This window comes from Ischnura elegans, chromosome 5 (genome assembly GCF_921293095.1).
Source record: "Ischnura elegans chromosome 5, ioIscEleg1.1, whole genome shotgun sequence".
Classification (NCBI taxonomy): domain Eukaryota; kingdom Metazoa; phylum Arthropoda; class Insecta; order Odonata; family Coenagrionidae; genus Ischnura; species Ischnura elegans.
The window spans coordinates 59,220,285-59,246,178 of NC_060250.1; the positions used below are offsets into that span (position 1 = coordinate 59,220,285).

At 36.8% G+C, this 25,894-nt stretch overlaps 1 protein-coding gene across 1 annotated transcript in view; it reads right to left on the reverse strand.

The window, feature by feature from the left end:
• The window catches only part of LOC124158945 (transcription initiation factor TFIID subunit 1), a 43,075-nt gene extending 17,237 nt beyond the window's left edge, over positions 1–25,838 (reverse strand). The window contains exons 1-18 of the mRNA XM_046534379.1: positions 25,659–25,838; positions 25,013–25,459; positions 23,306–23,416; positions 17,942–18,273; positions 16,506–16,740; positions 14,171–14,295; positions 13,052–13,234; positions 12,776–12,904; positions 12,092–12,306; positions 11,355–11,640; positions 9,717–9,969; positions 7,908–8,137; positions 6,239–6,373; positions 5,086–5,309; positions 4,381–4,501; positions 4,093–4,234; positions 3,502–3,632; positions 1,695–1,916 (exon numbers count right to left, since the gene is read on the reverse strand). Coding sequence (XP_046390335.1) covers positions 1,695–1,916; positions 3,502–3,632; positions 4,093–4,234; positions 4,381–4,501; positions 5,086–5,309; positions 6,239–6,373; positions 7,908–8,137; positions 9,717–9,969; positions 11,355–11,640; positions 12,092–12,306; positions 12,776–12,904; positions 13,052–13,234; positions 14,171–14,295; positions 16,506–16,740; positions 17,942–18,273; positions 23,306–23,416; positions 25,013–25,385 — 3,447 coding nt within the window. The 5' untranslated portion in view covers positions 25,386–25,459; positions 25,659–25,838. The remainder of the gene's footprint in view (positions 1–1,694; positions 1,917–3,501; positions 3,633–4,092; positions 4,235–4,380; positions 4,502–5,085; positions 5,310–6,238; positions 6,374–7,907; positions 8,138–9,716; positions 9,970–11,354; positions 11,641–12,091; positions 12,307–12,775; positions 12,905–13,051; positions 13,235–14,170; positions 14,296–16,505; positions 16,741–17,941; positions 18,274–23,305; positions 23,417–25,012; positions 25,460–25,658) is intronic.
• Positions 25,839–25,894: the final 56 nt, after the last annotated feature.

Genomic DNA, 25,894 nt, shown 5'->3' on the forward strand with positions numbered 1-25,894 from the left:
CTTTCAAAATTTGTCCAATGTCGTCTGCTTTCGTTCCGAGATCAAGTATTTTTAAGCTAAGCTTCGCGTGGAGATCCAGAGGATCGTCTGCTCCCGCAACAGTAGTCAAGTAAATACGCACGACGTCGATTTTATGGAGCAGTACTGCTTTAGATAAGGTGGGAATTGTCTAATACCGTTAAGACTCATTTCTTCATCATGATAACTCGTGCAATAGCAACAATTGCCCACTCACGAACTCTGTGCGCAGTGGGCACTCCCAAGCGCTCCGAAGGCAACAGAAGGTGAGGAGCTCGGGGTGGGGAAAATTGGGGCTTCTTATTGGCTGTTGTTTTTCATAGTCAGACATTCCCGAAAAATGGCCGCATTTTATTATTCAGCACGTCACAAGAATTCAGAAATGCATTTGGATAAATGACGGTAGAAGAAAGAGATGTGGAATGAATGGAAGAATGTTAATGGCTAACAATAATAAATTAAATCATGAATTCAGACGTTTGCGACCCTTAAGAAGATACTAGAGAACGAGTTGCGGGTTGCGTCACGGCAAGCAATTGAGCGTACTAACCAGGAAAGCGCAATTTTTTCCAACGTACTAACCAAATTCTTTTACCTGTATTTTGTTCGGATGGTACCGGGACCGAGGGAAATCGCCGTACTAAGGAGGAAAACGTACTAAGGAGGAACGTACTAACCAAGTTCCACTGTAATAGATATCCCCTCACCAGAAAAATTACATTAAAAAATTTAAATATAGTGAAATCCCACTAACCAAATATTGAACCTCATAAAAAAAATCAAACACTAACCCTTCAAAGATAATGTAATATTGAATACTTAAAGAAACATAAGACAAACTCATGGAGTCGCAAGATATGACTGTTAAAATTTAGTTTTAATTCATAAGCTCTAAATCTGCATTTTTATGATATGCTAAATAATTGAAGGAAATAGCAACTTGATGACTTGGAAATTTAACATAAATGTTTTCTTAATGTTTTCCCTTTTCCACTATCAGTGAAGAATCAAGTTACATTAACAAAGCATTTGCATGTCATCATCTGTTAAGGCATCAAAATTTAAAGGATACTTCTCTACGGCTCTTGACTATTTGTATTACCTCAACTTTTTCTGCCTCACAATGGTTCAAAAAATATGAAAACACACCTTAACAATTTGCAGTAAGATTAAGTCAAAAAAATGTGAAATTTTGACTATTTCAATGCCAAACATCTCAGTTAATATATGTATAACCAATTTAAATTTTATTTTATTTACAAGCCTCCATGACTTGACTTGGCATTTTAAGCACTCAATGTATAAATTTAAAATTTTGGAAAATACCCAATTTTAATGTCGCAAACCAGAACACTATTGACCACAGACTTAAATTTTTTTATTCCTAACGTTCATTGTGTTTCGATGAACTTTTTTGGGCAGCCAAATTTATTGTATACCAGAAAAATGAAAAAAAATTAATTTTACGCATCAGAAAATATTAATAGGAGTGAAATATTTTGAATCTGACAAGCGAAAGTTGCATTAACTAGCATTGCGTAACATTCCTGAGGGCCGGGAATGGAACCATGGGCCTCGGGTTTTCTAGGATGCTAGGGACGCTAGTGCACATACCACTACGCTTTGATTCCAAGTGCAGGGAAATGAATGGAAGCCTATAAAGCTGAAATGCATACCTGAGGCTTGTTTGGCATTCTAACATATGAGAATCCTTCACCACATCCAGTTGGATCTGCTGGACCAGTAAGCTGCAGTAAACACTTCCCTTTGACAGCCTGGATGTATGCACGAGTTGTATTCCATGGAGCCACTTTGACTTCATCATCCATTTTTAACTGCATTTCTTCATCCTCATCTTCTTGTGGAGTGAAGAGAAACTTCTCACCATATCCTGCATCCTACAAATAAAATTTATAAATTTGACCAAACAGCAGACACCGATGAACGTATCATAATGCTATGATGCAAATAACAATAAATAAAGGAAAATGAGATGAAAATAATACTAAACCAGCATATAGCAAGAGCCCTGTGTTACAGACCTCCACAGAGTGAACTTATAGCTAACAAATCCTCCTTCAAATGAAGTAATTTCCCTGGTCCCAAGCCCTGCCCATAAATAATGAATGAAGCAAAACTTCATGCAGTGACCTCTATAAATACAAAACCTTATAATGAACCCCACATAAGAGCTTCAGTAAGCAAAATCAACCTCTCTTCAGTGAAATTTTTTGCTCATAAATCTCTTCATAGTGTGTTGACATTATTCTGAGAGCTTTTTTTTTATCAATAGACTTGTGTTCACACATATGATCGTGAGTTTTCATAAGCTGTGCAGCAACACAGAAGCAGGGCTACCAGTATGGCCACTGATGTCTTCCTGTTTAGATTATCTTGGATATCAAATTTGGCTAGGGGCTAACAGTGTGTCATCAGGCATTAATTCATTCTTCATTCCACAAAATTCATAACTCAGAAGCTACGAGAGAGCATAAACCTCAATTTCCATAATGACCATTAAAGATATTATGTGGCATAAGACGACTTGATTCTAAGGAAAGCCTGATCGGCTTTAAAGGCTGTTGACCAAAGGTATGACAGGAATTAACGGAATGAGCGCATTTAGCTTTCTATATGCATTTTCAAGGGGAATGAGAGGATCATTGGCTTACTCAATATTTTCCAGTAAGTATATCCATTTAGCCATAAAAAACAAAAGACCCAATCTGTATGGAATCTGAAGTCATTGGTCAAAAATTTCCAAATTCTGTCTCTCGGGTTGCATACATTATAAGGATGTGGACCATAGAAGGTCAGGGTCAAAGACTTATTCCCACATATCCCAGGGGTTAAAAGAAATAAAAAGCATGTCAACTTAGAACCATTATTTACCCTATCTGAATAATTAACAAAGATTTAAATAGTGCCATATGATCTTGTAATCACTAAGCGGTTACCTTTCTGGAAACTTGTGCACATGCGGCAGTATGTTATGGTAACTGGCAATTGAGTCTCTGACATCTTGCGGTGGTTTTATGGATCCTTACTCGGATCTGTAACCATACCTCTGCTCATCATGCAGCCAGAAATGCATGGTTCTTTTAAACCAGTGCTTAAGATTGTGAAACTCCCAAAATTTACTCAGTGCTAGAAGGCTATTCATGATTTTGCACCTTCGATTTCCCTGGAGCTAAATTTTTAGTAGTTACATATTTACTTCTTTGCTGCATAGAGACCAAACACCAGCACACCACCACAAAATAAAAGTGCATATGCAGTCTCTAACAAATACAACTGTAGAAAGACAAGGTTCTTTCATAAAAATAACATTTTTTCACATAAAAGTAGGTGATGAAGCGCCTATAAACCTTTGCTATTGCAAGGCATATTTTTTTACTATTATTGGGCCATAGAATGAAAGGTCTAGTAGTAAGTAGGATAGATCTAAATACAAGAAAATGAAATTGCCAAAAAATAGTTTACCTTAAGTCTTTGCTCCGCAGCAATCATGCTGAAATAAGCACAACACTGCTCAGGAGAAACCATAGCACGAATCTCTTCTTCTGATGGTAACCGAAAATCTGGCTTGATGACCCACCAGTTTGAATCCATACCTGAAAAATATGGGATAAAATATCAAATTTAGGATATCAGGGAAACAGAAATAGACATAAAGGTGATATTTAGTAGTACATACCTATATTCTAGCATTTACCATATGAACTTCATTTCTTAAAAAAATAATATTAACTAAGCACTAATCATCCTAGATGATGATATCCATCAATTAAAAAAAGGCAATAATTTTAGCTAAGGTAGAAATAAATTTAAAATGTTCAAACTCTACATAGTAAAGTGAAAAATTTTAGGCCACTTAATTTTTACCATTAATACACTTCAGTGTTACAAAAATCTTGCACCAGAGAATATTCTCACTAACCAATTAATGTGACATTTACATAATTTTATCTTGTCAGTTTTCAATGATTATTGGATATATATTTATAGTTTTATATTGAATGAATCACTACATGCATACAAAACTGAACAACATATAGTATAGCTCTTTCTTACCGGTTCGTTTAAAATCAGCACAAAGCTTTAGCCTTTTTCGAATGCTACTTTCTGAATGAGATGGAAAAGCTTTCTTAATATCATCCATTTTGATTCGTCGTGGAGTATCCTTACTCTTCCAGAACAATCGGTAAATAAACACCTAGATTGAGGGAACACAAAGAACAGAAATTCACTGTAGGTAATAATAACATGACTATCAAATATCCAGCAAAAGACTGAAGTAAAGTTGTATAACATAATTATCTGTAATACTTAGAGCAAACACAAAACACAAAGTAAACATACCTGCAAGAAATCTCGGACAAAATTATTTGCTCTTTTTGAATTTGGTCCCGGGACTTCATAAAGTGGGCATTCTTGCCCAGCAACAAATAATGAATCGATTTCTCTAATACAATACTGCTGCCTGAAATTAAGAACAAGCACTGATATGTATGAATCCATTGGCTAACTATATTTGACCACATTTTTTTCAATTATTTCACTATTTTAATTATTATTTTTATAAATGAAAAAATAATATCCCTGAAAACTTTTTCGCACCAAAGGAAAATTTATTGCAAATAATGAAAGATTGGGTGCTTTTGAGGCAAATAGGCATGGTGAGAAGTTCTCAGAACTGCCACTGGGTCTGGAGCTCAAATGCTGAGAACAATTTGCTGCCTGACTTGGCCATTGCTTTCAGGGCTGACAGTCATGAAATGTTGGCAGCATTCTAGCACCATATTCAGCGGCTATCCTGAGAGCATTTTACATAAATATAACAAAAAATACACTGCAAAAATGAGATGAACATTATAATGGGAACAATTCTATTTATTATGGCTTTAAACATCAAAATATGTAATGGCTTTAGTCCTCTTGTGAGAAAATTGAAAAAATAAAACATTTGCAAAATTCCAGGGTCCTAAGTGATATGGCAAAATGGTTTCTGGGCAACATATTAAGCAAAAACAATGATACATAAAGATGTAGTCCATTTAGACTCACCTGGTACGAATGACTAGAAAATCAGTTTCCGGCATGTGATGCTCATAAATCGGAGCACGATACATGTTGTTTTCAACTGCTTGCATTGACTGGCCTGGAGGAAGAGAACCAAGAAAGGGAGATGTGTGGGCATAAGCCACTTCTCCATAGCGATACTCTTTTGGACCACCATCTTTCCCAGCTCTACGTTTGTAATAATTTTTCACTTTCGAACACATTCCAACCTGAAATTGAGCACAAAAATCTATGAATGAGCATTTAAAAAAATGCTAAATACAAGTTTAAAAAAAGCAGATTACACTACAATTAATGGGCAGAATAAAGTCCAGCTGGGATTCATAAAGTTTCTGGTTTTATGGTTTATTCAAGACACCTCCTGCAGTTAAAGAAACAGAATTCCTTATCCAGTTACTTTAACTTTCACTGAATTGAACTTGATTTTGATTTCACTGATTTTTGGATGAACCAACTCAGAATAATCTTATAATCCCGCACATGTGGTGGAGGTTCTTAATATTACTTAAATGAAACATTGCAATATTTCCACAGGATATATTCGAACATGATGTGTTTTGTTGTTGTTACAGCAACATTATCAAGTGCTTTGATAATGTTGATGTAACAACGAAACGTGTCGTGTTCGAATAAATGATGTGGAAACATGTATTGCAATTTTTCATTTAACTAACTTGGGAGTGAATGACAGAATAGATGATAATTAGGTAGTATCATGCCGACTAATGATCAACTGAATCCTATATGAATGTTTTATATCCAGTGTTCACTGTGAGGAACAAGCACAATTTTTTTCCGACTAATGGAATATGAAGATCAGTAACCAAAACAAAACAGGGGAAAATTTTCCAGTTGAAAGAAAGAGTACAGAATAAGCCATAAAATAAATTAAGCATGATTTGCTCTAATTAGAGCATAGGGAATTTGGTACAAAGATATTGTGCATCCTTTAACATATTCAAATATGTATATAATATGGCCACAGAAAACATGAACACCATCACATACATGGTCTCATTTTGTGTTTTTTGTTCAATATTTCCAAAATTAAATGGTTGAAAAATTTCTGAACAGATAAAATAGGTAATTATACAATTATTTATAAATGAAAAAGAACATAATGTTGAAGCAAGTTTACCTGATTCATGAGAGGAGGATGTTCTTCACAGAACTCTATTAGAATCAAATCCCCATCTTTTCCAGTCAAATCTTCTGCAGTTCTCATAAAGAAAACGTCACCACCACCAGAAGCTGCTCTTTCTTGCTCTCTTTGCTTAAATAGAAGGAAAATCAGACTTAAATTGTGCCCATTATTTAATGGCACATTAGGTTCTGGAGAGGAGTTATTATTTATTATGTCGCACTCCCAAAAAAGTGGTATTTCTCCATCTGTTATTTGAAGAAACAATGGCAACTCAGACTACTCATAGTTTTACAGTAAATACATAGGAATCGATTAAAAAAAAAAGAGTATCTCAAAACAGGAAATTTTCGACAGAGGACACCCTTACCCCGTATCTTAGAAAATGTTCCTCCATCTATAGTAAATTCATTCGCTTTTATGTTTCCACCTAAATTCGTATAGTTATTGCTTTCTAATTTTTGGAATCACGAAGGTCAACTTTTTCACCAGCCACTTCATTTTGGCATTAATAACTCTTCCGAGACAAAATGATCACTAAGGCATAAAAGGTCTTCCTTTTCAAATTAGTGTGTGCAGATATTAGATTATGAAAAAAGCATAAAAGATTTGAGTTATTCAGCCACAAATCTGTTTAAATATTTGATGTATTTTAACTGTCTCATCTTTATTAAAAAGTACATAAATGAAAAAAGTGTAACATTATTTACACTGCAAACGTTTCATGATGAATTACACTGGACTTGAAGATGACTTTGTCATACCTGATAAATATTACTAGATTTTAACAGCTTACTGAAAATTCCTATTAAGCGATCAAAGACATTTTGTGAATTTCAATTAATACCTCTATAAAGAACGATTTGCAACACAAAGGGGTTCTGCTGAGGTTCTAAAAGACTTACTGGATGTTTTTTGTTGCGCCACCTCAAAAGGTATAGGTTATGATTTGTAAATGCTCTGGAGAGGTTTTCAACAGGATTTATAAATGTTTTGATGAGGTTTTCAATGAAAGCATTGCAAAAGGGTTTTAAAATGCTGCACATTATCTTTAAAGTCACATTCATCAAGTTTTACAGAGGAATTTTATAAAATTCCTCTTGAAAACTGAACCAAAATCATAAATCTCATAAAGTCATATTGGCTCAAATCAGTCAAATCATCAGGAATATTGGGTTGTCATACTAAAGTGATATAAATGTTGCGCTGATGCAGGATAGAAAAAGAATTTATAAAATACATTTTAAAATGGAACCCAGCCATTAAATTCCAAAAGCTGTAGCTCATAAATTTCGAAAATCACACTCTGAATTTAGTAAAAGGGAAACGTATTTAAAAGGTTAAGATTCCCAAAAAAAGTATCGAATCTAATTTTTAAGTTGCCTAACTTTCAGGAGAATGGTAGGCCATTTTCTAACGCACCGATGAAAACTGGTCCTGAAGAGGAGAAATGTTCACTCTTTTATTCAGTATTTTGCTTTCATTTCAAATTTTCAGAATGCCAAAATCCCTTCCATTTGCAGTTTTATTTCATTCCTGAAGTTGAATTAAGTTTAGGGTTACCTTATTACGTTGATTGCTCCTGAATTGTTCTTACACAGCAGCTGTTAGGGGATGCATCCCCTCCACAAAAGCAGCAATCACTAATAGCAACTCTAAAAATTACCTTGGCTTTTTTCCGTATATGCTTCAGCAAAGGCATCACTGCATGGTGGACAGGTACAGCCAAAGCTCCATGGGAGTATCGCTTTAAAGGAGGACGATGAAAGTTCCGAAGACGCATAGGCCCCATGTGAGTGGGCACAAAGGGTGCTCGAAGCTCCACTGCTGGGGTGGAATGTTGGACAAGTCCACAGCCACCACCAGCACCCACACCACCAATACCACCACCAGCCCCTGAAAGAGACAACAATGAACAACAACATCAAACAAAATATTCATATGTATGTTACTCTACTACAAAAAATATACTCAAATACTAGTTTGTCAAAACTGGGGAGTAGGTTAGCCAATCTAATTAGTAGACAAACATTTTTGAAATAGGAACTCAACATGATAATAATGAGGAAGAGAACCATAGAGAGCACATTCTTCCACTGGAAAAAAAATTATTTTGTCTAAAATTTCAATATAAACAGTGGAACCTCGTTAAAGCGAGTACGGGCTATAGCAACACCCCCGCTATTACGAGAGATAGCCGATGCACCGTCAATTGACCCTATAATAAGCGTGTTCAAAAATTCGTTTTTACGAGACCCTTACGGTGTTGGCTCTCGCCATAACGAGGGTTTCACCGCCGGAAGACTTTCATCAAGACTTCTTAACCTCTGTCATTGCTAGCGATCTGTTAGAAATGAAGTTAGTGGAGTGCTCAGTCTCAAATTTATGTGGTAAACAGTCGTTCGATAATAATAATGATTGACGAAACAATGCTTTGCATGATTTTTATTCAGTGCGGCGCTAATAAATTGTTTGAATAGTTAGTCGTTATTTGAGTAAGGACATTTAGTGATGCAAAGAAACATCGCCTTTCGTCTGGATTTATGCTTACGTTTATCAGATAGATGTTTATCTGTCGCCGCACCACTCCTGTTCCTGTATATCTGTTTGCAACAGGTATATTGGCTATTATTTGCTCCACCTCCGGTAAAGCGACAATTCGCTATAGCGAGTGTTTATTAGTGCACCGTGGGGTGTCGTTATATCGAGGTTTCACTGTAGGTCTTTTCTACAATTTGATAAGTTAATGTTGTTATATTTCCACTACATAAGTGAAAATCCATGACATGCATGAAAAATACATACTTTTAAATACACACTCACAAAAACAGTTTTTGAAAGGATGGAAGTAATGTGAAAGTTATAACATAATAAAAAAGTACCGTATTTATCTGAATATAGTCCCCTCTTTTTTTCAATAAATGCCTATGGTAAAAGTAAAGGGGGGGACTATATTCAAATGCATTTTATAAAATTTTTCCTGAAACTGAAGCCACATAATTAGGGGGGGGACCTTAGCAGGGGGAGACTATACTCAGGGAAATACAATATTTCCTCATAAGTACAAGCACTAGCCACTTATATAATGCCGGTTTTAGTAAAGGTAAACAAGTACAATCGCTGCCAATTCTGGTGGATTCCTACAAATGTTCAATACTTTTTGCGAACATCATTTAGCATAACTTTAAAAAATTAGAGGTAAATATGATATTAAGCTCCATCTTAAGGCAGAGACTAAAATTGTTTTGATAAAAATACGGAGATGAATGCAGATTTTGCTTACGTAGATCAGCGGACTTGATAACTAACCCACAAATGTGTTTAATGTTGCCGTGAAGAGATTGGAAATGAGATTTTGGGGGTGACGTATTTTTCTATCCGAATAAGTCTGTGCATTGAAATACAACAATGTGAGAGATGATGATGAGACAGATTGCCTCAATAAAATGAGGGATGCATAATAATATTTACTCACCACCAGCACCGACACGAAGGAGTGGGAGTAGGTGAGAATCTGCAGAACGTGGCAGGTAGTGACGATCATTAGATACATTGAATGGATCACCATCAGTGGGTGATTTTGGAGGTGGTGGGAGGTCCTCTTCTTCCTCCGCAACATTGATGACTCCAGCTTTACCCAACAGAAGCTTAGATTTTTTCACATGTGGATGAGGAATTTTGACCTTAGCAGGTGGTGGAGCATTAGGATTCCTTCTCATCTGCTGGGCCTGGAGAAAAAAAGATCAATGATACATCTTTACTTGGGGATAAAATAAGATAGTTTCAGGATATTAAACGTATGTCATTAACACTAGAACCATGAATCCAGCCAAACACTAGAACCTTGAAAGAGATATTTTTGTAATATTTGAAAATTCAGTTTTCTCTCTGCAGCAGTGATTTTTGCAGGATTATGGGACATGGTGACTTTTAATTTCAAAGAGAACTTTATTTCACTAAAATAATTCAATGACTAAGCCAATAGATTTAGAAAATAATATCATATTAACCTATAACAGCAAACAGAACATTTTCGTTTCAAATAACAATTATTGATAACATAATGAAATTTTCAGCTGTACCTAATCTCTAATTGTAGAATTGATATGTTATTGTCTTTGATGGAAATTTTTTGTCCATCAAGGTCAATACATTTTTAACATGCATTACACTATAAAAATGCAGGTATCACTGATAAGTTTCCTGATAACAATTGCTGGAAATTCAATTTTGAGTTAGCACTCATGCTAGAAAAAATATCAAAAAAATCTTGAAAATTTCTTTGTAAAAACAAGCCTTAAGAGTTAAAAATACCACTAAGTTGGTAAACATTGGCAGTTACTATTTGACAGATGCGGTGGAAAAGTCATACAGAAATACCAAGGACCTCAAAATAATACTCTATTCCATCCTTGGTCAGTCAAGTAAAAATGCAGCTAGTCAACGTGTTTCAGTTGCAAGATGACACGTACAAACTGGTAAGATAGAACCAGATAACCCTCGGATTTCCCATGCTTTTTGGATTTCCTAACATGTGAAATGATTCCTTTGTTTTACGTGGAGTTATCCTCACATACTGTTACCAACGAATGGAAACAGTTCTTGTTTTTAACAGTTTTAACAGGGCATAACCTCCAGTCAAATACATCACGCCACAGTCTCCCATCCATGAAAATTGGAATTATAAAAAAGATTTATGTTCAAATCCACATTTACCATTTAAAAAATCCCTGCTACCACATGATGTTAACCATAATACACCAAAAATGGATAAATACAATGTGCATGAATAAAAAAATATTTTTATGAGGATAACTATAATTATTCACAACTTTGAAATAATAAATGATTGAAAAAAAATTAAAAGTTCAAAAACTATTTCTCTAATCTGATCCTTGCAAATGACATTCAACTCCAAGTAAACATCCTGAGCAATGCAATGAATGCCTGAAATTGTCAATGGGACATTTTTGTCCTATTTGCGGTCTTAGGTAGACAATATTCCTCCAATTCGAGCAATAATGCTATCAAAACTTGAAATCAATAAAAATATGAAAACATTACAAAAATTAGACAACACAAAACATCAAAAAAAGGGTATTCTACACATTACCTGAGCTAGTCTTGCTGGATCAACATCATTGGGAATTCCAAGAATGATGTTTTCATCATTTGCATCTAGTGTAAGGACCTTGGGCCGCGGAATGTATGGCATCTTCTCTGCATCCCAGATGACTTCATCTTCCCACTTCCCCCACACCAACTCCTCATTGTCCACAGGAAATATGGAGTACCATGTGTCGTCCACTCCATCCTCCACCATACCACCACCTGACCCACCCCCCAAACCCATCATCCCCCCTCCATTACCGCCAACTTGCTGCTGCTTCAGGCTCATACTATCACCAAATTCAAGGAAAATGAATGGAACATCAACAGTAATACCATAAACATAATATCTTATAATCTTGCTATCATTATAATGTAAAGAGAAGCTGCTGTCATTAATCATGTATTTATTAACAACTTTTTAGTCACTTAATAAGCCAGAATATTGTCATCGTTTCCTTCATGTACATCATGAAATTAGATTGATATTTACATTAGAATTTAAAACAAGTAATCATCTTTTCGACTAGTATAGTAAAGCATATGCTTTCTTTTGGGGTATATAAAACTCTGGGTGCTGTTACAAAAAAGCCATCACATAACCTCGAAATTACTCATAAAAATAACATCAAATATGCAGTTCTGGTTGTATCTATTCTAGCAAACGTACAGCAACATTCATGTCCAATTACTTTTTCCAGATTGCAAGGAAGTGAGAGGCTATGCTGATAGAGCACTTACATTTGCTGTGATTTCTGGTTCTTAGCATTTCCCAGGGCACCTCCAATGCCACTCATCCCCACGCTCCCCATGGAACCAATTCCAAGACGCACTGTTCCACCAATGACCTGGGGAATTCCACCTTTTCCAGGCTGACTAAATGCTTGGGCTGTACGATTTCCACTACTTGGGACCCATCCTGCTGCATTATTCTTTGAACTTAGTTTTTGTAAGACCTGGCAATAAAAGCATGACATTTCATTGTGTTGAGCATTACATATTACCAGATAATTTATACAACAGAACAATGAATGACACCTGAATTCAAGAATTTGTGACGCGTGGATAGGATGAATTGTGTATGAGGAGAGTATTAACAGTGTGATTTTACATTTTTCTTTGACTTATAATGCTGACATTGTGACACCAGAATATATTTGAATACTTACATTACCACCTTGATAATGTTACTCTGTCATGAAACCATGGTCGGTGTCAATAAATTACTAAGTGAAAATAGCAAAGTTGTTGATCCTTCTATTCCTGCGATTATGGATTTCTACCAAGTTACGCCCACAACTATTAATTATATTAATTAATCGTTTTTAAGAATTCATCTATCACAATGTTCCTGGGCAACAGCAATGTTGAAATAAAAATTTAATCTTTTTTTTCACCACCCTAAATTACAGAGAACTCATTTACCTTGTGCTTAATATCCTCTCCATTCCAAACAACTTCATCTTCCCAAAGAAGCTGTGAAACCATAAGGAATGCACCTTCTGGAATGCCATCTTTTTCTTTGTCTTCATTTCCAGAAGCATCACAGTCTACCTAACAAATTCCAAAAGAAAAAAAAATTAAAAGTCACATTCATGTAATCTAACGGCAAGTACAATGAGTAATCAGATATGATTATTTATAGTATAGTTCAGATTCACTGGGAATACATCTGCAGGATTATGAGAAACTATTGCTAACCTCTTCCTTCAGCTTGAATCCATAGTTGAAGCCCTCCCCAGTCTCTGGGACATCAAGCATGTCATACCAAATCTGCGCTGGGCCAAATCTCCAATCTGCTACTCTGGGACCAGAGTCTGCTCCATCACCCTGCTCTTGGTTCCCATTCACACCACGAGCCTCACTGGCTTGCAACAGCCTTTCCTATGAGTTAAAAAGATAAAGGGTAGTATTAATTACTATCACAATTTGAAATAATATTAGCATAATTTTTTTCCAGAGATTTATGACAAAGTTTGAAACAGAAAATATCATAGTCTAAAAATTTCTTTTAAACAAAAGATTTGTTCATCTAGTACCACTGCTTCACTAGCTCATCAATATTTAGTCCAAATTTCCGGTGATACAGCCATGATGAGTAATTTATGAGTGCACAATGAATGGAATCCCGGAAACAATTTTGCAGATGATTTCAACTCAATAAATTTTACCTTCACTTTACGTAAGACAAGCAATGTACTGGTGATAAAACCTCCTCCTTATAAAAATTATACCTCCAAAGTGGAGCATTTGCCTTACCCAAACAATATTTGCAACACAAAATTTGTTGATTTAATTGACACCTCAAAACAGTTGCATCTGCTTTGATATAAAAATCAAACTACTGGTGACAGAACCATTTAAATTTTCCTGGTATTTCCCTCTTGTGGCATTAAATAACTTAAGAAAGTGGTCCTGAAAACCGTGATAAAGGGAAAATGCTGTGTAAGAGTTGTTGGGTAAAGGAATATTGGCTTTCACCTGATATGGCAATGTGAGGCATTCACACCTATTGTAGTAAAATCTCTATACAATGAACATTAACATGAAACCTCCATACAGAGAAAATCTCGGGAAAACTCTATTCAAAGTCACAGCCACATCACATTTACCACCAAAACATGGCTTATGCGCCAGTATGAAGTCCACAACAACCAAAAACTTTTAGGGTCTACTCTCCCTCACCCTGCCATCTATACAAGACCGCAATAGCTTAACACTGCATCATGAACCTTGAAGGGAATGAAGGGACCTGGAGAATGTAGAGGTCTCCTCAGTGGCTCGGAAAATTAAACGTCTTACTCATGAAATGAGACTTACTTCATCGTCAGAAGCACATTCATTGGTAGGAGGTGGAGGTGCATAGCGCAGGCCCCAAGGATCCCGAACTCCTTTCTGGCCATTTGCCTGGCCTCTCGAGTCTCCATCTGATCCTGAATCAGAGCCTAATTGAAACACATAAAAAGTAGAAATAATATATGTACATGATATCTGATTACAAAACAAATTCTGGACACTGATGCTTGTTGAAATAAAAAATTTCATGAATTTCCAGTGCATAATTTTATACTGCAAGACCAGTTTCATTGGAGTGCGACATCCTCTGGTACCAAGATGTCTCACCAGAGCATTTATGACTGTGACTGCAACAAAACTTGTTGTGTAAATTTAAAAATGTACAGCAAACTCTCGATTATCCGGGCAAATGATGGGGAGAGGTGGACCATATAATCGGAAAACATGGATAATCCAAACGTTCACTTAAATTTCTTGTAATTTTAATAATTTTTGCAAATCAAACAATTTATTATTATTATTATTATTATTATTATTATTTACTCACATTTTTTGATATTTTAGATTGCTTTCCGGAACCATTAAGAGTTTCTTTTTTTTAACCAATTGCAATCTTTTTAGCTTTAATAACATGATTGTACTCTTATTCCTACTGCTCCTAATGTGGTTGGTACGAAGGCTTCAAAACCATATTAGGATCAGTATTGCATTTTATACAATAACATAACATTAGCAAAATTGTTGTAAAATTTTCACGCTTTCTTGTAAAGAAATATATACCAAGTTCATCTTAAGAAAGACACGTACCCAACATTGAAACATGAAATAGTCAAACAGCATCGCCAAATGTTCCACACTCCATATCATTTCCCCACATTCCATAGAAATCATACATTCCTAACTGTCCCACTTCATACCTAGAATTTATCTTTGATAACCACACACCCACAGCAGAAAAAAAACACTGGGCCAAAGCTTAGAGCAAAGATCTTGCATAGGTGAAACCTGGTTGACAAGGAGTTTTTACGTTTGGGTTGCCATCTAGCAAGGCACTGCATTTAGGACAAAGGGTTTTGTGTAAAAATCACATTCATTTACTGTGATGAATGTTTTACTTGATCAGTCCGAAAATACTCAGTTTAAATATATTGGTTTTGACAAACTTGTGAGAATACATATCTACTTTCAATTGGCTGCGTGATGTTCGCTTACATGCTCAAAATTGAAATATAAACAGTGGATTATCAGCATACCAGTTCTCTAACAACTATGTATCTCCAGTTCCTCCCCCACTATACTTTTCATGAATCCCTAATTAAATCTCTCCAAACCAAGTTTACAACATTTCTACATTTTACTAACAAAGAGTTTTGCAGCATTTTGTCATCAAAAAAGATGCTTTATGCAGGCAGGAATAAAATTAAGCAATGTAAAACTTAAATACAGTGGAAACTCGTTAAAGCGAGTACGGGCTATAGCGAGACCCCCGCTATTACGAGAGATAGCCGATGCACCATCAATTGACCCTATAAAAAGCGTGTTAAAAAGTTCATTTTTACGAGGCCCTTTTGGTGTTGGCTCTCGCCTAAGCGAGGGTTTCACCGCCGGAAAAACTTACATTAAGACTCCTTAATCTCTGTAATTGCTAGCGATCTGTTAGAAATGAAGTTAATGGAGTGCTCAGTTTCAAATTTATGTGGTAAACTGTTGTTTGATAAATAAGTAGTTAATTTTGGTGAAAATATTGTGGCATTAGCATTCGCGAATGCTTGATCTGCTTTTGTTCCTCGGGTGGCAGAAAGCAGTCGTGAGCATACCCGCACGTCCATGAGTTGCATGAATAGAAAGCATTTGATGGCAGGCACCATGGCCAAGAAAACACCAAACAATTAGCCATTGTTTGAGTAAGGAAATTTAGAGATGCAAATAGACATCACCTTTCGTCTGGATTTATGCTTATGTTTATCAGATAGAAATTTATCTGTCACCGCACCACTCTGTTCCTGTATAACTGTTCGCAACAGGTATTACATATTGGCTATTATTTGCTCCACCTCCGGTAAAGCGACAATTCGCTATAACGAGTGTTTATTGGTGCACCGTGGGGTGTCTTTTATCGAGGTTGCGCTGTATTTCCATTAATGGTGATTGACAGATTGTTATCTATAGTGGGTATTGTATAACTAGGCTAAGAGATAACTCATTTGATACAAAAGCAAATGTCCCACATGAAACTTTGGACATTAAGTGAAGAATATCTCCTCAATTCTGAAAATTTTAATTGGTTGGGAACATGTATTATTAGCTAAAAATACTATTTTCACTAAATGCACATTAAATATATTGAAAACATTTTTACCACCAGTATGTTGAACTCTAGCAACTTGATGCTTTCGATGTTTTCTTCTTCGCTTGCGAACACTGCGCCAAATCTGAGGAAGAGAAGAGGCTTTCCCTGGTCCAAAAAGTCGTGAAAATCGAAGAACTTTGTCTGGACGAAAATCAGGAAAGATTTCAGTCACGTTTATTCCAGCATATTTTGATGGGAGCATAGCAGCCAGAGGAGTTTCTAATTTTCGACTCGAGGCTCCATTCTGTTACAATGAAAAGTAAGAAACATAAAAGATATTATCCCCCTTGGTGCTGACACTTTCCCTGGATCACAATGGAAAAAAGCTGAGGTTAACAGTTACATAGCAATATTAATCACAGCAAAAAACATGTAAAACAAAGCATTGAGTAATTTCATATGCCCATTATCTTTGTAGTATTTTTATTTCTATTTTAAATGGATTAAAAAGCACTGAATCACAAATTTTGAAGCCACAATTTCAGTCCAAAATACCCAGGCTGATGAATACATATAGGTATCAGCTCTCTGAATTGAGATGGTCAATGAATAGCACCAATAGTTATAGGAAAGACTATTATGAAGCCATGAAAAAATTGTTTTCGCCATAAAGTAAGGGAAGCTATGTAATGTTGATATTACAACCAAATGTAAACAAAATCTCTGCTTCACACTGTACCTCACCCCACCTTGCCCCACCAGCATCAGAGGCTTTCAGTGATTGACTGACTGTTTAAAAGCCAAGTGCCTTCTTACAACAGTCAAACAATGATGGGTACAAGGGCACTCTGACTGCTAGATGTCTGTCTCAGCCAACTCCACCAATCTACATGTATTAAAATGCCAAATGGGAACATATTCACTTCCTTAGGTAACACTGCTACAATGTATCGCACACTTAGATGAAACATCACGTTTCATTTACACCTAGCTTCCCGGTGGTCCCAAAGCTAGTAATTTGGCACTAAGTGTACAATGATAACTTGGGAGGTATATAAGGTTTCATTTTTTGAAGCAATGTTGTTTTCCCTGAGTGTAATGAGTTCAAAATGAGTTTAAAGTAGAGATGGGTCGAATAGCAGATTTCTCAAACTCGAATATCAAATTCGAGTATTAAATCATTGCTCGAATATCGAATACTAAACAATGAATGCGGGAATGTTTGACTCGGTTGCCTATGCAGCAGGAAACACTAGATTTTGGGGAGTAATTTTGATTTCCTTTAAAGGATTCAAACAGGAATTTAGCTGATTAATGGAATATTTTAATTTTATGGAAACAATTGGGCATATAGTTGATACAAAAATCACTCACCATGGATCAACCTACACTGTAGGCCATAATCGTTAAATTTGACTTCTACAGTATTACATATGTCACATAAAATGCAGACTGACAGAACTGTTAAAAATTCACAATCAAAACTAAATCCTTAATAAAATTACCTTTCTAGAACTGTCTGAATCTGCACCAGGCTCTTCCTTGACTGATGATGGCTCTTGTTTAATATTTTGCACACTGATGCCTTGATTCCCATTACCATTCTCCCCATCTTTTTTGGCATTATCTTCCATCTTGTTGGAGTCAGTGACATTATATGAATCATTCAGTCCTTCACTCGATGACCCAGGTTCTCTCTTGATATCCACAAATGAATTTGACTTATCCAAGGACGAAATGGGGGGTGGTGGTGGCATGAGTTGAGTGTCAGACTTCCCATTCTGGCCTGCATAACCAGGCTGGGTTGGATCCTCATCATCTGCATCATAGTCCACACCTGAAAAAATTACCATTGCATACAATTACATCAAATAAAATCTGAGCATAACATTTTTTAGGTCAAAATGTCCAACAACAAAGGGAGCAAACATCGAGTAATCAGTCCTTACTGCAATGGAATATAATAATTAAATCAACCAGAAAATTTCATTCATATACCCTCCCTACAGATATGGGAAGATGTAGTTCAGAAATAAACACTTCATTTAACAAAATTTTCACAATACAATCACCGATAATCACAGGGTTCCCACTCTACCTGAACAATGAAATTCACGGCTTTTTCCAGGTTTTCACGGTTATTTTTCAGGTTTTCACGGTTTTTTTTAAGGTTTTCACGGTCTCAATTTTGCTAAATTCACGGTCCGTTAATAAGCCAAAAATAAGAAAATCTCTGGCCGTATATCACCAGAAAATTAACGTACGCGAAAAACGCCGTGAATGTTAACGCCGCAATGAAAAGTGATATCTGTTATGACGTGATCTATCGTTTGCAAAATTCAGGGCCGACTAAAGGACCAGCCCAACCGCGCTCTTAACCGGACGCCGAATACCCTTCGGACCTTCTTCCGTCCGGACACTCGAGGTCCTTTTTTAATTCCTCGCTGAGAGATTGTTTTTTGCGCACGTTGTTATTACTGCACAGTAACCGAATTTCCCCCACCCCACTATTTCTTATTTAACGGAAAATATTTTATTTAAATTGTTTATAGAATATAGTAAATTGATTCTTTCTTATTTAACGGAAAATATTTTATAAAAATTGTTAATAGAACATAATAAATCGAAAAACAATTTCATACACCGTATTAGCACGAATCTAAGACGAACACGATTCTAAGACTACCCTCCTTTTTTGGAACTCCACTAGGGGACAATTTTTCTTTATTAATAACGATACGATTATAAAATGAAAAGCGGAAAAACGATCAATGCTTTATTTATTTGCTAAATTGCCTATGTCCCAGGAAACGCAGGATTTTGGCGAGTAATTAAGATATTCATTAAAGGTTTCAAAACAATATTTTAGATAATAACAGGAATAGTAGTACTTTATCAAGACACATACGTCATATTGTTGATTCGACCCATATCTCTTTCAAAATTCTGAATGTTTGCTCTCCACTCGGCATTTACACTGCTATTATGGATTTCAGTCTGATGTAAAAATTCTTATCCATCAAACACCATTTCCAGTACACGTATTCACGAGAGCAATGTGCATGTTGTGCCTAAAACAACCGCATTCGCCGGTGCAGTGACTGGTTGTGAGATGGATCACGAAGGCCAAAAATAGTCAATTACTTGAATTGTTCCTGTCTAATGAATATATTTTTAATACAATTGAGGTAGTGTGTAAAGCGTGAACAATATTGCGTTAATCGTCAGCGGCACGCCCACCTGGATCTTCGCCTTCATATCTCTACTTGTTTTCTCCAGGTAGCTCACTTTACCCCCACCCCTAACGTCATGTGCTAGCGGACAACCCAAGGCGCTCTGCAATATTCACGCGCATCTAGCCCGGATTCTTGTCTTCATGTTCAATTATTTTCAGTCCATCTCTTAAAGTTCTCAATAGTTTCTTCGGAGGGGCCATGGTCGGAAGACGAATAAAATTAAACTAGTGAAAATGACATTATTAAACCCACATGGAAAACACTCGGTGGTTCGAAGTCCAGCCACCCCGGAAAGTGGGGAACCACTCGTACGAGGTGGAGTTCGGAACTGATGCTATCGCGTACGGGGGTACGCAGAGCACACTGCAGAGGGCGAAACGTGACCATATGACTGCGCCATGAAATTTTTTACCCTAAAGATGCCCATTCTTTTCTAATTAGCGTAGCGCCAGATGATCAGATGAATTCGGATTGTTAGTAGGGAGAAACAAAAATCCTGAGATGATATCCCTTCGTCAGTAACTCTGACAAGGGAGACTACTAGTAGTAGTATAGCTCGTAAATTGATAACTGATAACAACCTGGTATCATGTTTTCGGAACAAAATGCTGAATTAACTGCCGTAAGCTCAGCTACGAGGATATCGCGTTTCGCCAAAAATCACCATCGTATTTTTCCATCTTATTCCTTGCTTAAAATACGTCATGTGTGATCTCGTTTTTTTTAACGTGCAAATTACTAACATTTCAATCTAATAAAAGCATAATAGCAATTACTGAATATCATTGTTAGATACCTTTTGGGCTAATAGGTGATTATTGCAGCAGTTGACCGCCATAAACTGGGAACTTCGAAGCAGTTAGGCTGAAAAAGGTCAGTTGGTGAGAAGAGGGGGGAGCGGGAAACACGTTTCTATAGTTCTCGTGTAACTCGATATTTTTTTCGAAGCTAAGGTCTTCGTAATAAGATCCCTGCGCGAGCTGGGACCTGTTTTTATTTTGAAGAAGAGGAAAGCGTCAGAAGGGGGGGAGACGAATGGTGAATGGAGGGGGATAAAGGTTCTTGGGAAATGCGCTAATGTTACTTTCCCACGGCACTGAGCTTCTCCCAATGGTAGTTCCATCTCTTGGGGAGGATTCCAACTACTTGCTTGTCGTTATTAGCCATAAATGACACATTGTATTTATTTTGTCTCATTTTCGTCAAACGATGGATGCGGGAAAATTCTGCGTCGGAACCGCGATCTTCAAACGATCAATGCGAGAAACGATACTTCGGGGAACAATAGATGCGGGAAAAAATTAAATTGTCTATAAGGAACTTTATTTGGGACCAGAAACGGCGAACGATCAATGCGGGAACGATAGATCGAGGTTCCACCGTATAACTTTCTTTTGAAAGCGGTAGTGTAATGACTTCTTTTCTCTGCTATCGTAATACTCTGGAACCAAAACTGAATCGATCTCTCTAATCAGATGCAAATCATGTTCCCTTCTTACCGTTGCTCTGGGAAAAATGGAACGACTATGTAGCAGTTTATATCGCGACGGCATTGAGGCTTTAACGACACAAACAAACAGCATTACCTTAGATAGCACAAAGCGGAGGAACTGGATCACCACCGACAGTAAATAACTCCACACAAACTTTCCGGTTGCGACGTAAAACTGGCAAGTTCCAGGTCGACGCATGCGACAATCGTGTAATGCTGTGTTGCCATAAGCGGAAATCTTCTCTCGTTTTCAGGGCCGCAACGCGCGAGAATTAGCAACGTCACGCCGAAAGCTCGCTGTCACCCGGTTCAAACGCAGGGAGCGTAGTGTCCACAGCGCATGGCAGGTTGTCAAGGCTAGCGGTCTTCCAGTCATAGAATTGAGGGTGTTGAATAAACGTTCAAATTTTTCGACACAATGGCCATCTAGATTTAGTTTCGAAAGTGGTCGCTGCAGCCAGTGGGAAGGCTAATTGGGTGGAAGGGGGACTAAACAGTGACCGCGGGAGGGGAAACCAAGCCATTTGAGGAAAGTAAACAAGCTGATGAGAAGTGGTGTCATATTTCAGGAGGGGGAGAGAAAAGGCTCGCGCTGGGGAAAGATGTTTATTTTCTTCAGGCAACATTCGTTCCCACGCTTTTCTGACCCATGCGACCGCATGTGACGATGCTCGCCACAATGAATAGAAGTGCGCTAGCTACGAACGAAGATGAAAATTTCTGGGAAGGTATTATTATCAAGATTGAGAGATTTTTAAGGTTTTAAGACGAAATTCACGGCTATTTCCCGGTTTTTTCACGGTAGACGAAATTCACGGCTAATTCACGGTTTTAAGGTTTTCACGGTTGAGTGGGAACCCTGAATCACTCATTTCAACTCTTTGATTACGATTGATTAATGAACCCTTAGAGTGCAACCGGTTCTTTGGAAGGTACTCAAAGAGGTGCCATGGGTATTTTGCTAATTTTGTAAGCCTTTATTTAAAACTTCATAATTTGATTATTTATTGCTGTGTCTGCATAATTATTTTTGCATTTGGTTGTGAATTCTTTCCTGTAAATCAACATAAAAAATATTGGCCGTTTTTTTCATAAAACGCAATTGATGTAGTTTAATTTTAATTTTTCACTTTTGACCCATAAATAGAGAGATAAAATCTTTACACGAACAACACAATAATAAATATGAAATATCATTGTTTTTCTGGAAAATAGTCACATAATTGCAAAGAAAATATCACAAATTTTCAGTAAATATTTATTTTGTTTTTGCAATGTCACTAGCATAAAATTCAAGGGAGATAATGGAAATGACGAATCTTTTAATATTTTTGAGTCTAAAACATGTAAAAACTTTACAACACAGATATCTGAATAATAATGACAAACATTTGAGTCTATTATTACAAAAAAGTATTTAAAATTACCCTAAAATTTATTAAGCATGTGTAGGTTCACATTCACACAAAAAATTGCAACATTTGAAACTTACGTACTTCCAAATCAAATAAATGAATGTAAGTTCATTCACAAAAAGGATGAGAAACACATTGTCCATGTAGACCTTTTACACATTAAACACAAACTGTTCTAGATCTATGGACAATATTTCATATTAAACTCTCTATAATACATATTGGAATTTAGTGTGCAAATATTGGTCCTATCTCCTTTGATAATTCATTATTGTCAATTTATACCTTGATTGACCCATTAAAAACATAACTACCTCAGAAAATTAACTGATTCATGACGTTTTATCAACTAAACAAAGTTTTACGGCACAACTTTTAGCACTATGAATAAAATGAAAAACTAAGCCATTTAATTTTTTGACAGTAGCCTCAGACAGTTCTCATAGGTTAATCATAATAGCACAAGAGAGATGCATATGACAATTACACTAGGTAACTTGCGGAGAAAATAAGAAATAAATAACAGGATCACCTCAACATGAGAATTTCGAAAAGCAACATAATTGGCATAAAATGAAAAGTTATAAAATTGACAGACATTAATGTTTTTCTCAATTTTCAAAAATCACTCAACAGATATGAGATAACAAATTCAAAATCTAGTTTTCCATCATAGTTTATGGCATTGATAATTAGCTTATGAGAAAAACCTATCAATATACATACCATCTTCAATTCTGGGAGCTTCAAGTGAGTTCAACATAGCCCTTTCATCATCTGCTAATTCATTGATATCAGAAAAATCCACAGCTGAGGGAGACTTCACACCATAATCAGCTACAAAAATGAAGAATAAAAAGTTTTAAGAATTAAAAACTACTCTCACACCAATATTCTCATTATAGAAGCCTTCTTTGCCAAAAATACATTTTACAAAGAATAAGATGATAAAAGTAAATCACCCTGGCCTGACATCCTTTCCAAATGAAACAGTTCTCTTCAATTAATATTAAAGCCAATTTCCTTTCATTTTACCTAGAAATGCAATTCTCTTACTTCCATCTCTATGCTATGCAGTCATAAGAGAAAATATAAAGTCAACTGCAAAAATGAGGTTTTGGCACCACACACTTAGATTTTGATTAAACTTAGCACATTTCATCCCTCACAAAGGCCTGAAAAAGCTCGAATATATTTTTGCATAGTTTCAGTAATTAATTACTAATTAGTTCAAACCTAGGACTTTTGAAAGGAGAATTTAGTGAGCTAAAATGTGCATCAGGGCTTTGGGGGAATCATCATGCATATTACTTACAATCATCTTCTTGCCCCACCTAGGAGATTAGGAATGGATTATACAAACAACAGTAAGGGTAACCTGCACCCCACCAAAGCACACCCTCCCCGAAGTAAATGTCTGGCTAAGTTTTGAACCACAGCTACCTCACCATTTGGCAGTACATAAGCATGATCATCAGGTGCATCCAGTTCCTATTCAGTGTGGTATGCAGCCCCCCCCCCCTCTGCCCCACAGGGGTATCCATGGTATGGTATTTGGAGGAGGCGACCGACAGCTGAGGTCATTTGCGCCATGAGGGTAGGGTATAGAAGGAAGGGTGGAGAGAAACCTGGCGTCGGCATTAGCCTGCTCTTAACGAAAGGCGCCAAGGGGACCACGGCTTAACGTCCCATCCGACGGACGGAGTGTTGCGCTTGAAATGTCCTCCACATAACACTCAAGCAGGGATCGGGCAGTCTTTGAAAATTCTCTGCCACTGCCGGGATTTGAACCCGAGCCCGCCTGGTGGGAAGCAACACTCTAGCACCACACCAACCCGATCCCCGAGGGGTATCCAATTCACACATGATAAAATGGTAATTTTGTTTTCGGACCCCCACCAGTGCTGGGAGGTCACCTCCAGACATCCCCACTGATCCCCCCCTTGTCCCCATCTAGGATCCGCCACTGATGATCATAGAACCCTGGAGGTGGAGAAGTTTCTAGTAAAGTACAATCCATGAATTTTAGTGTGTCCATATTTCCAGATGTAAATTATTCAAGGATTGACTTTTTCGATTTACCAATTAAACGCATACGTCAATAAAGCCGACGGAATAATAACAATAATAGATAATGACGACAGTTCGACTAACCTTAATATTTTGGAGATAAAAAATTCAAAAAACTACATTCTAAAACAGAAACGCACAACTTTAAGGTACAAAATTTAAGCATACGCACCATTCAATAAAAATGAATTTACTGACAATTCGCATCCAATGGTTGAACTCAAATATCCTATCTTCACATTTATGTGTTCCAACCAAATTACTTATCTCCGCACACACTTCCAATGAAGCATTTACCAGCCATTAATAACTACAAAAATGTTCCGAAATAGACACTTTAACCCAATGATCTTTCATACTCACTTTCATCTGTAATCGACTTTCGGCGAGAGTAAGAAGTTGCACCACTTTCATCATCAAAGTCATCGGAGTCGCTATCAGATTGGCTCCTTCTTCTTCTTTCTGGATCTTCATCATCATCCGTCTTCGAAGTTCTCGAGCTGCAGCCAATACCTCCAATACCCATCACTTCCCGAAGAAGAGGGCCAAAACCTCCCAATCGGGCCAAAGAATTGAGATGTCTCTTCGACTCATTGTCAAGAAGTCCATCATCTTCTAGTTGTCCAGCCTCATTTATATTGCCAAATAAAAACCCAGTGAGGTTTAAACCTGGACTACTGCATTTTTCCTCATCCTCTTCTCCATCATCACTGCTATCTCCCATGGTTGGCATCATTTAAAGCCGGGAACTTCTCAGCTATAATATTTTCGCCAGGTTCTACAACAGAATTTATGAATAGGAGCGACGTTCTGCAGAGAAACGATGCATTAAAACAAATATCAGTAACTCATCAAAGACTATCTAGCAACTGCTTTAAAAGTTTAAGCTCCTTTAGAATGCCAACATACTGGTAAAAACTATACATGCCTATTGTTTATAAGAATCTCAAGGCTCCGTAAAAAGGCTATTTCGAGAATTCAAGTAAGTGAAGAGAATAGAACCACCTACCATGATCTAGAAGTGACAACAGCGATTTCGCATAATTGCTCACTTCAAGTATCCTCCTTCATAGACTTCTTTAAGAATTCTCACGACTTTCCACAGAAAAATCGGCGAAATCGGGTTCACACAACAACAGCCTCCGCCATTCCTCTTGTTTACAATAGCTCAACACCGCGATGACAGCGCCGTGTGAAGTTGTTGAATACTTAACGTACTAAGTAGAGAAACATAAGCAATCGCTT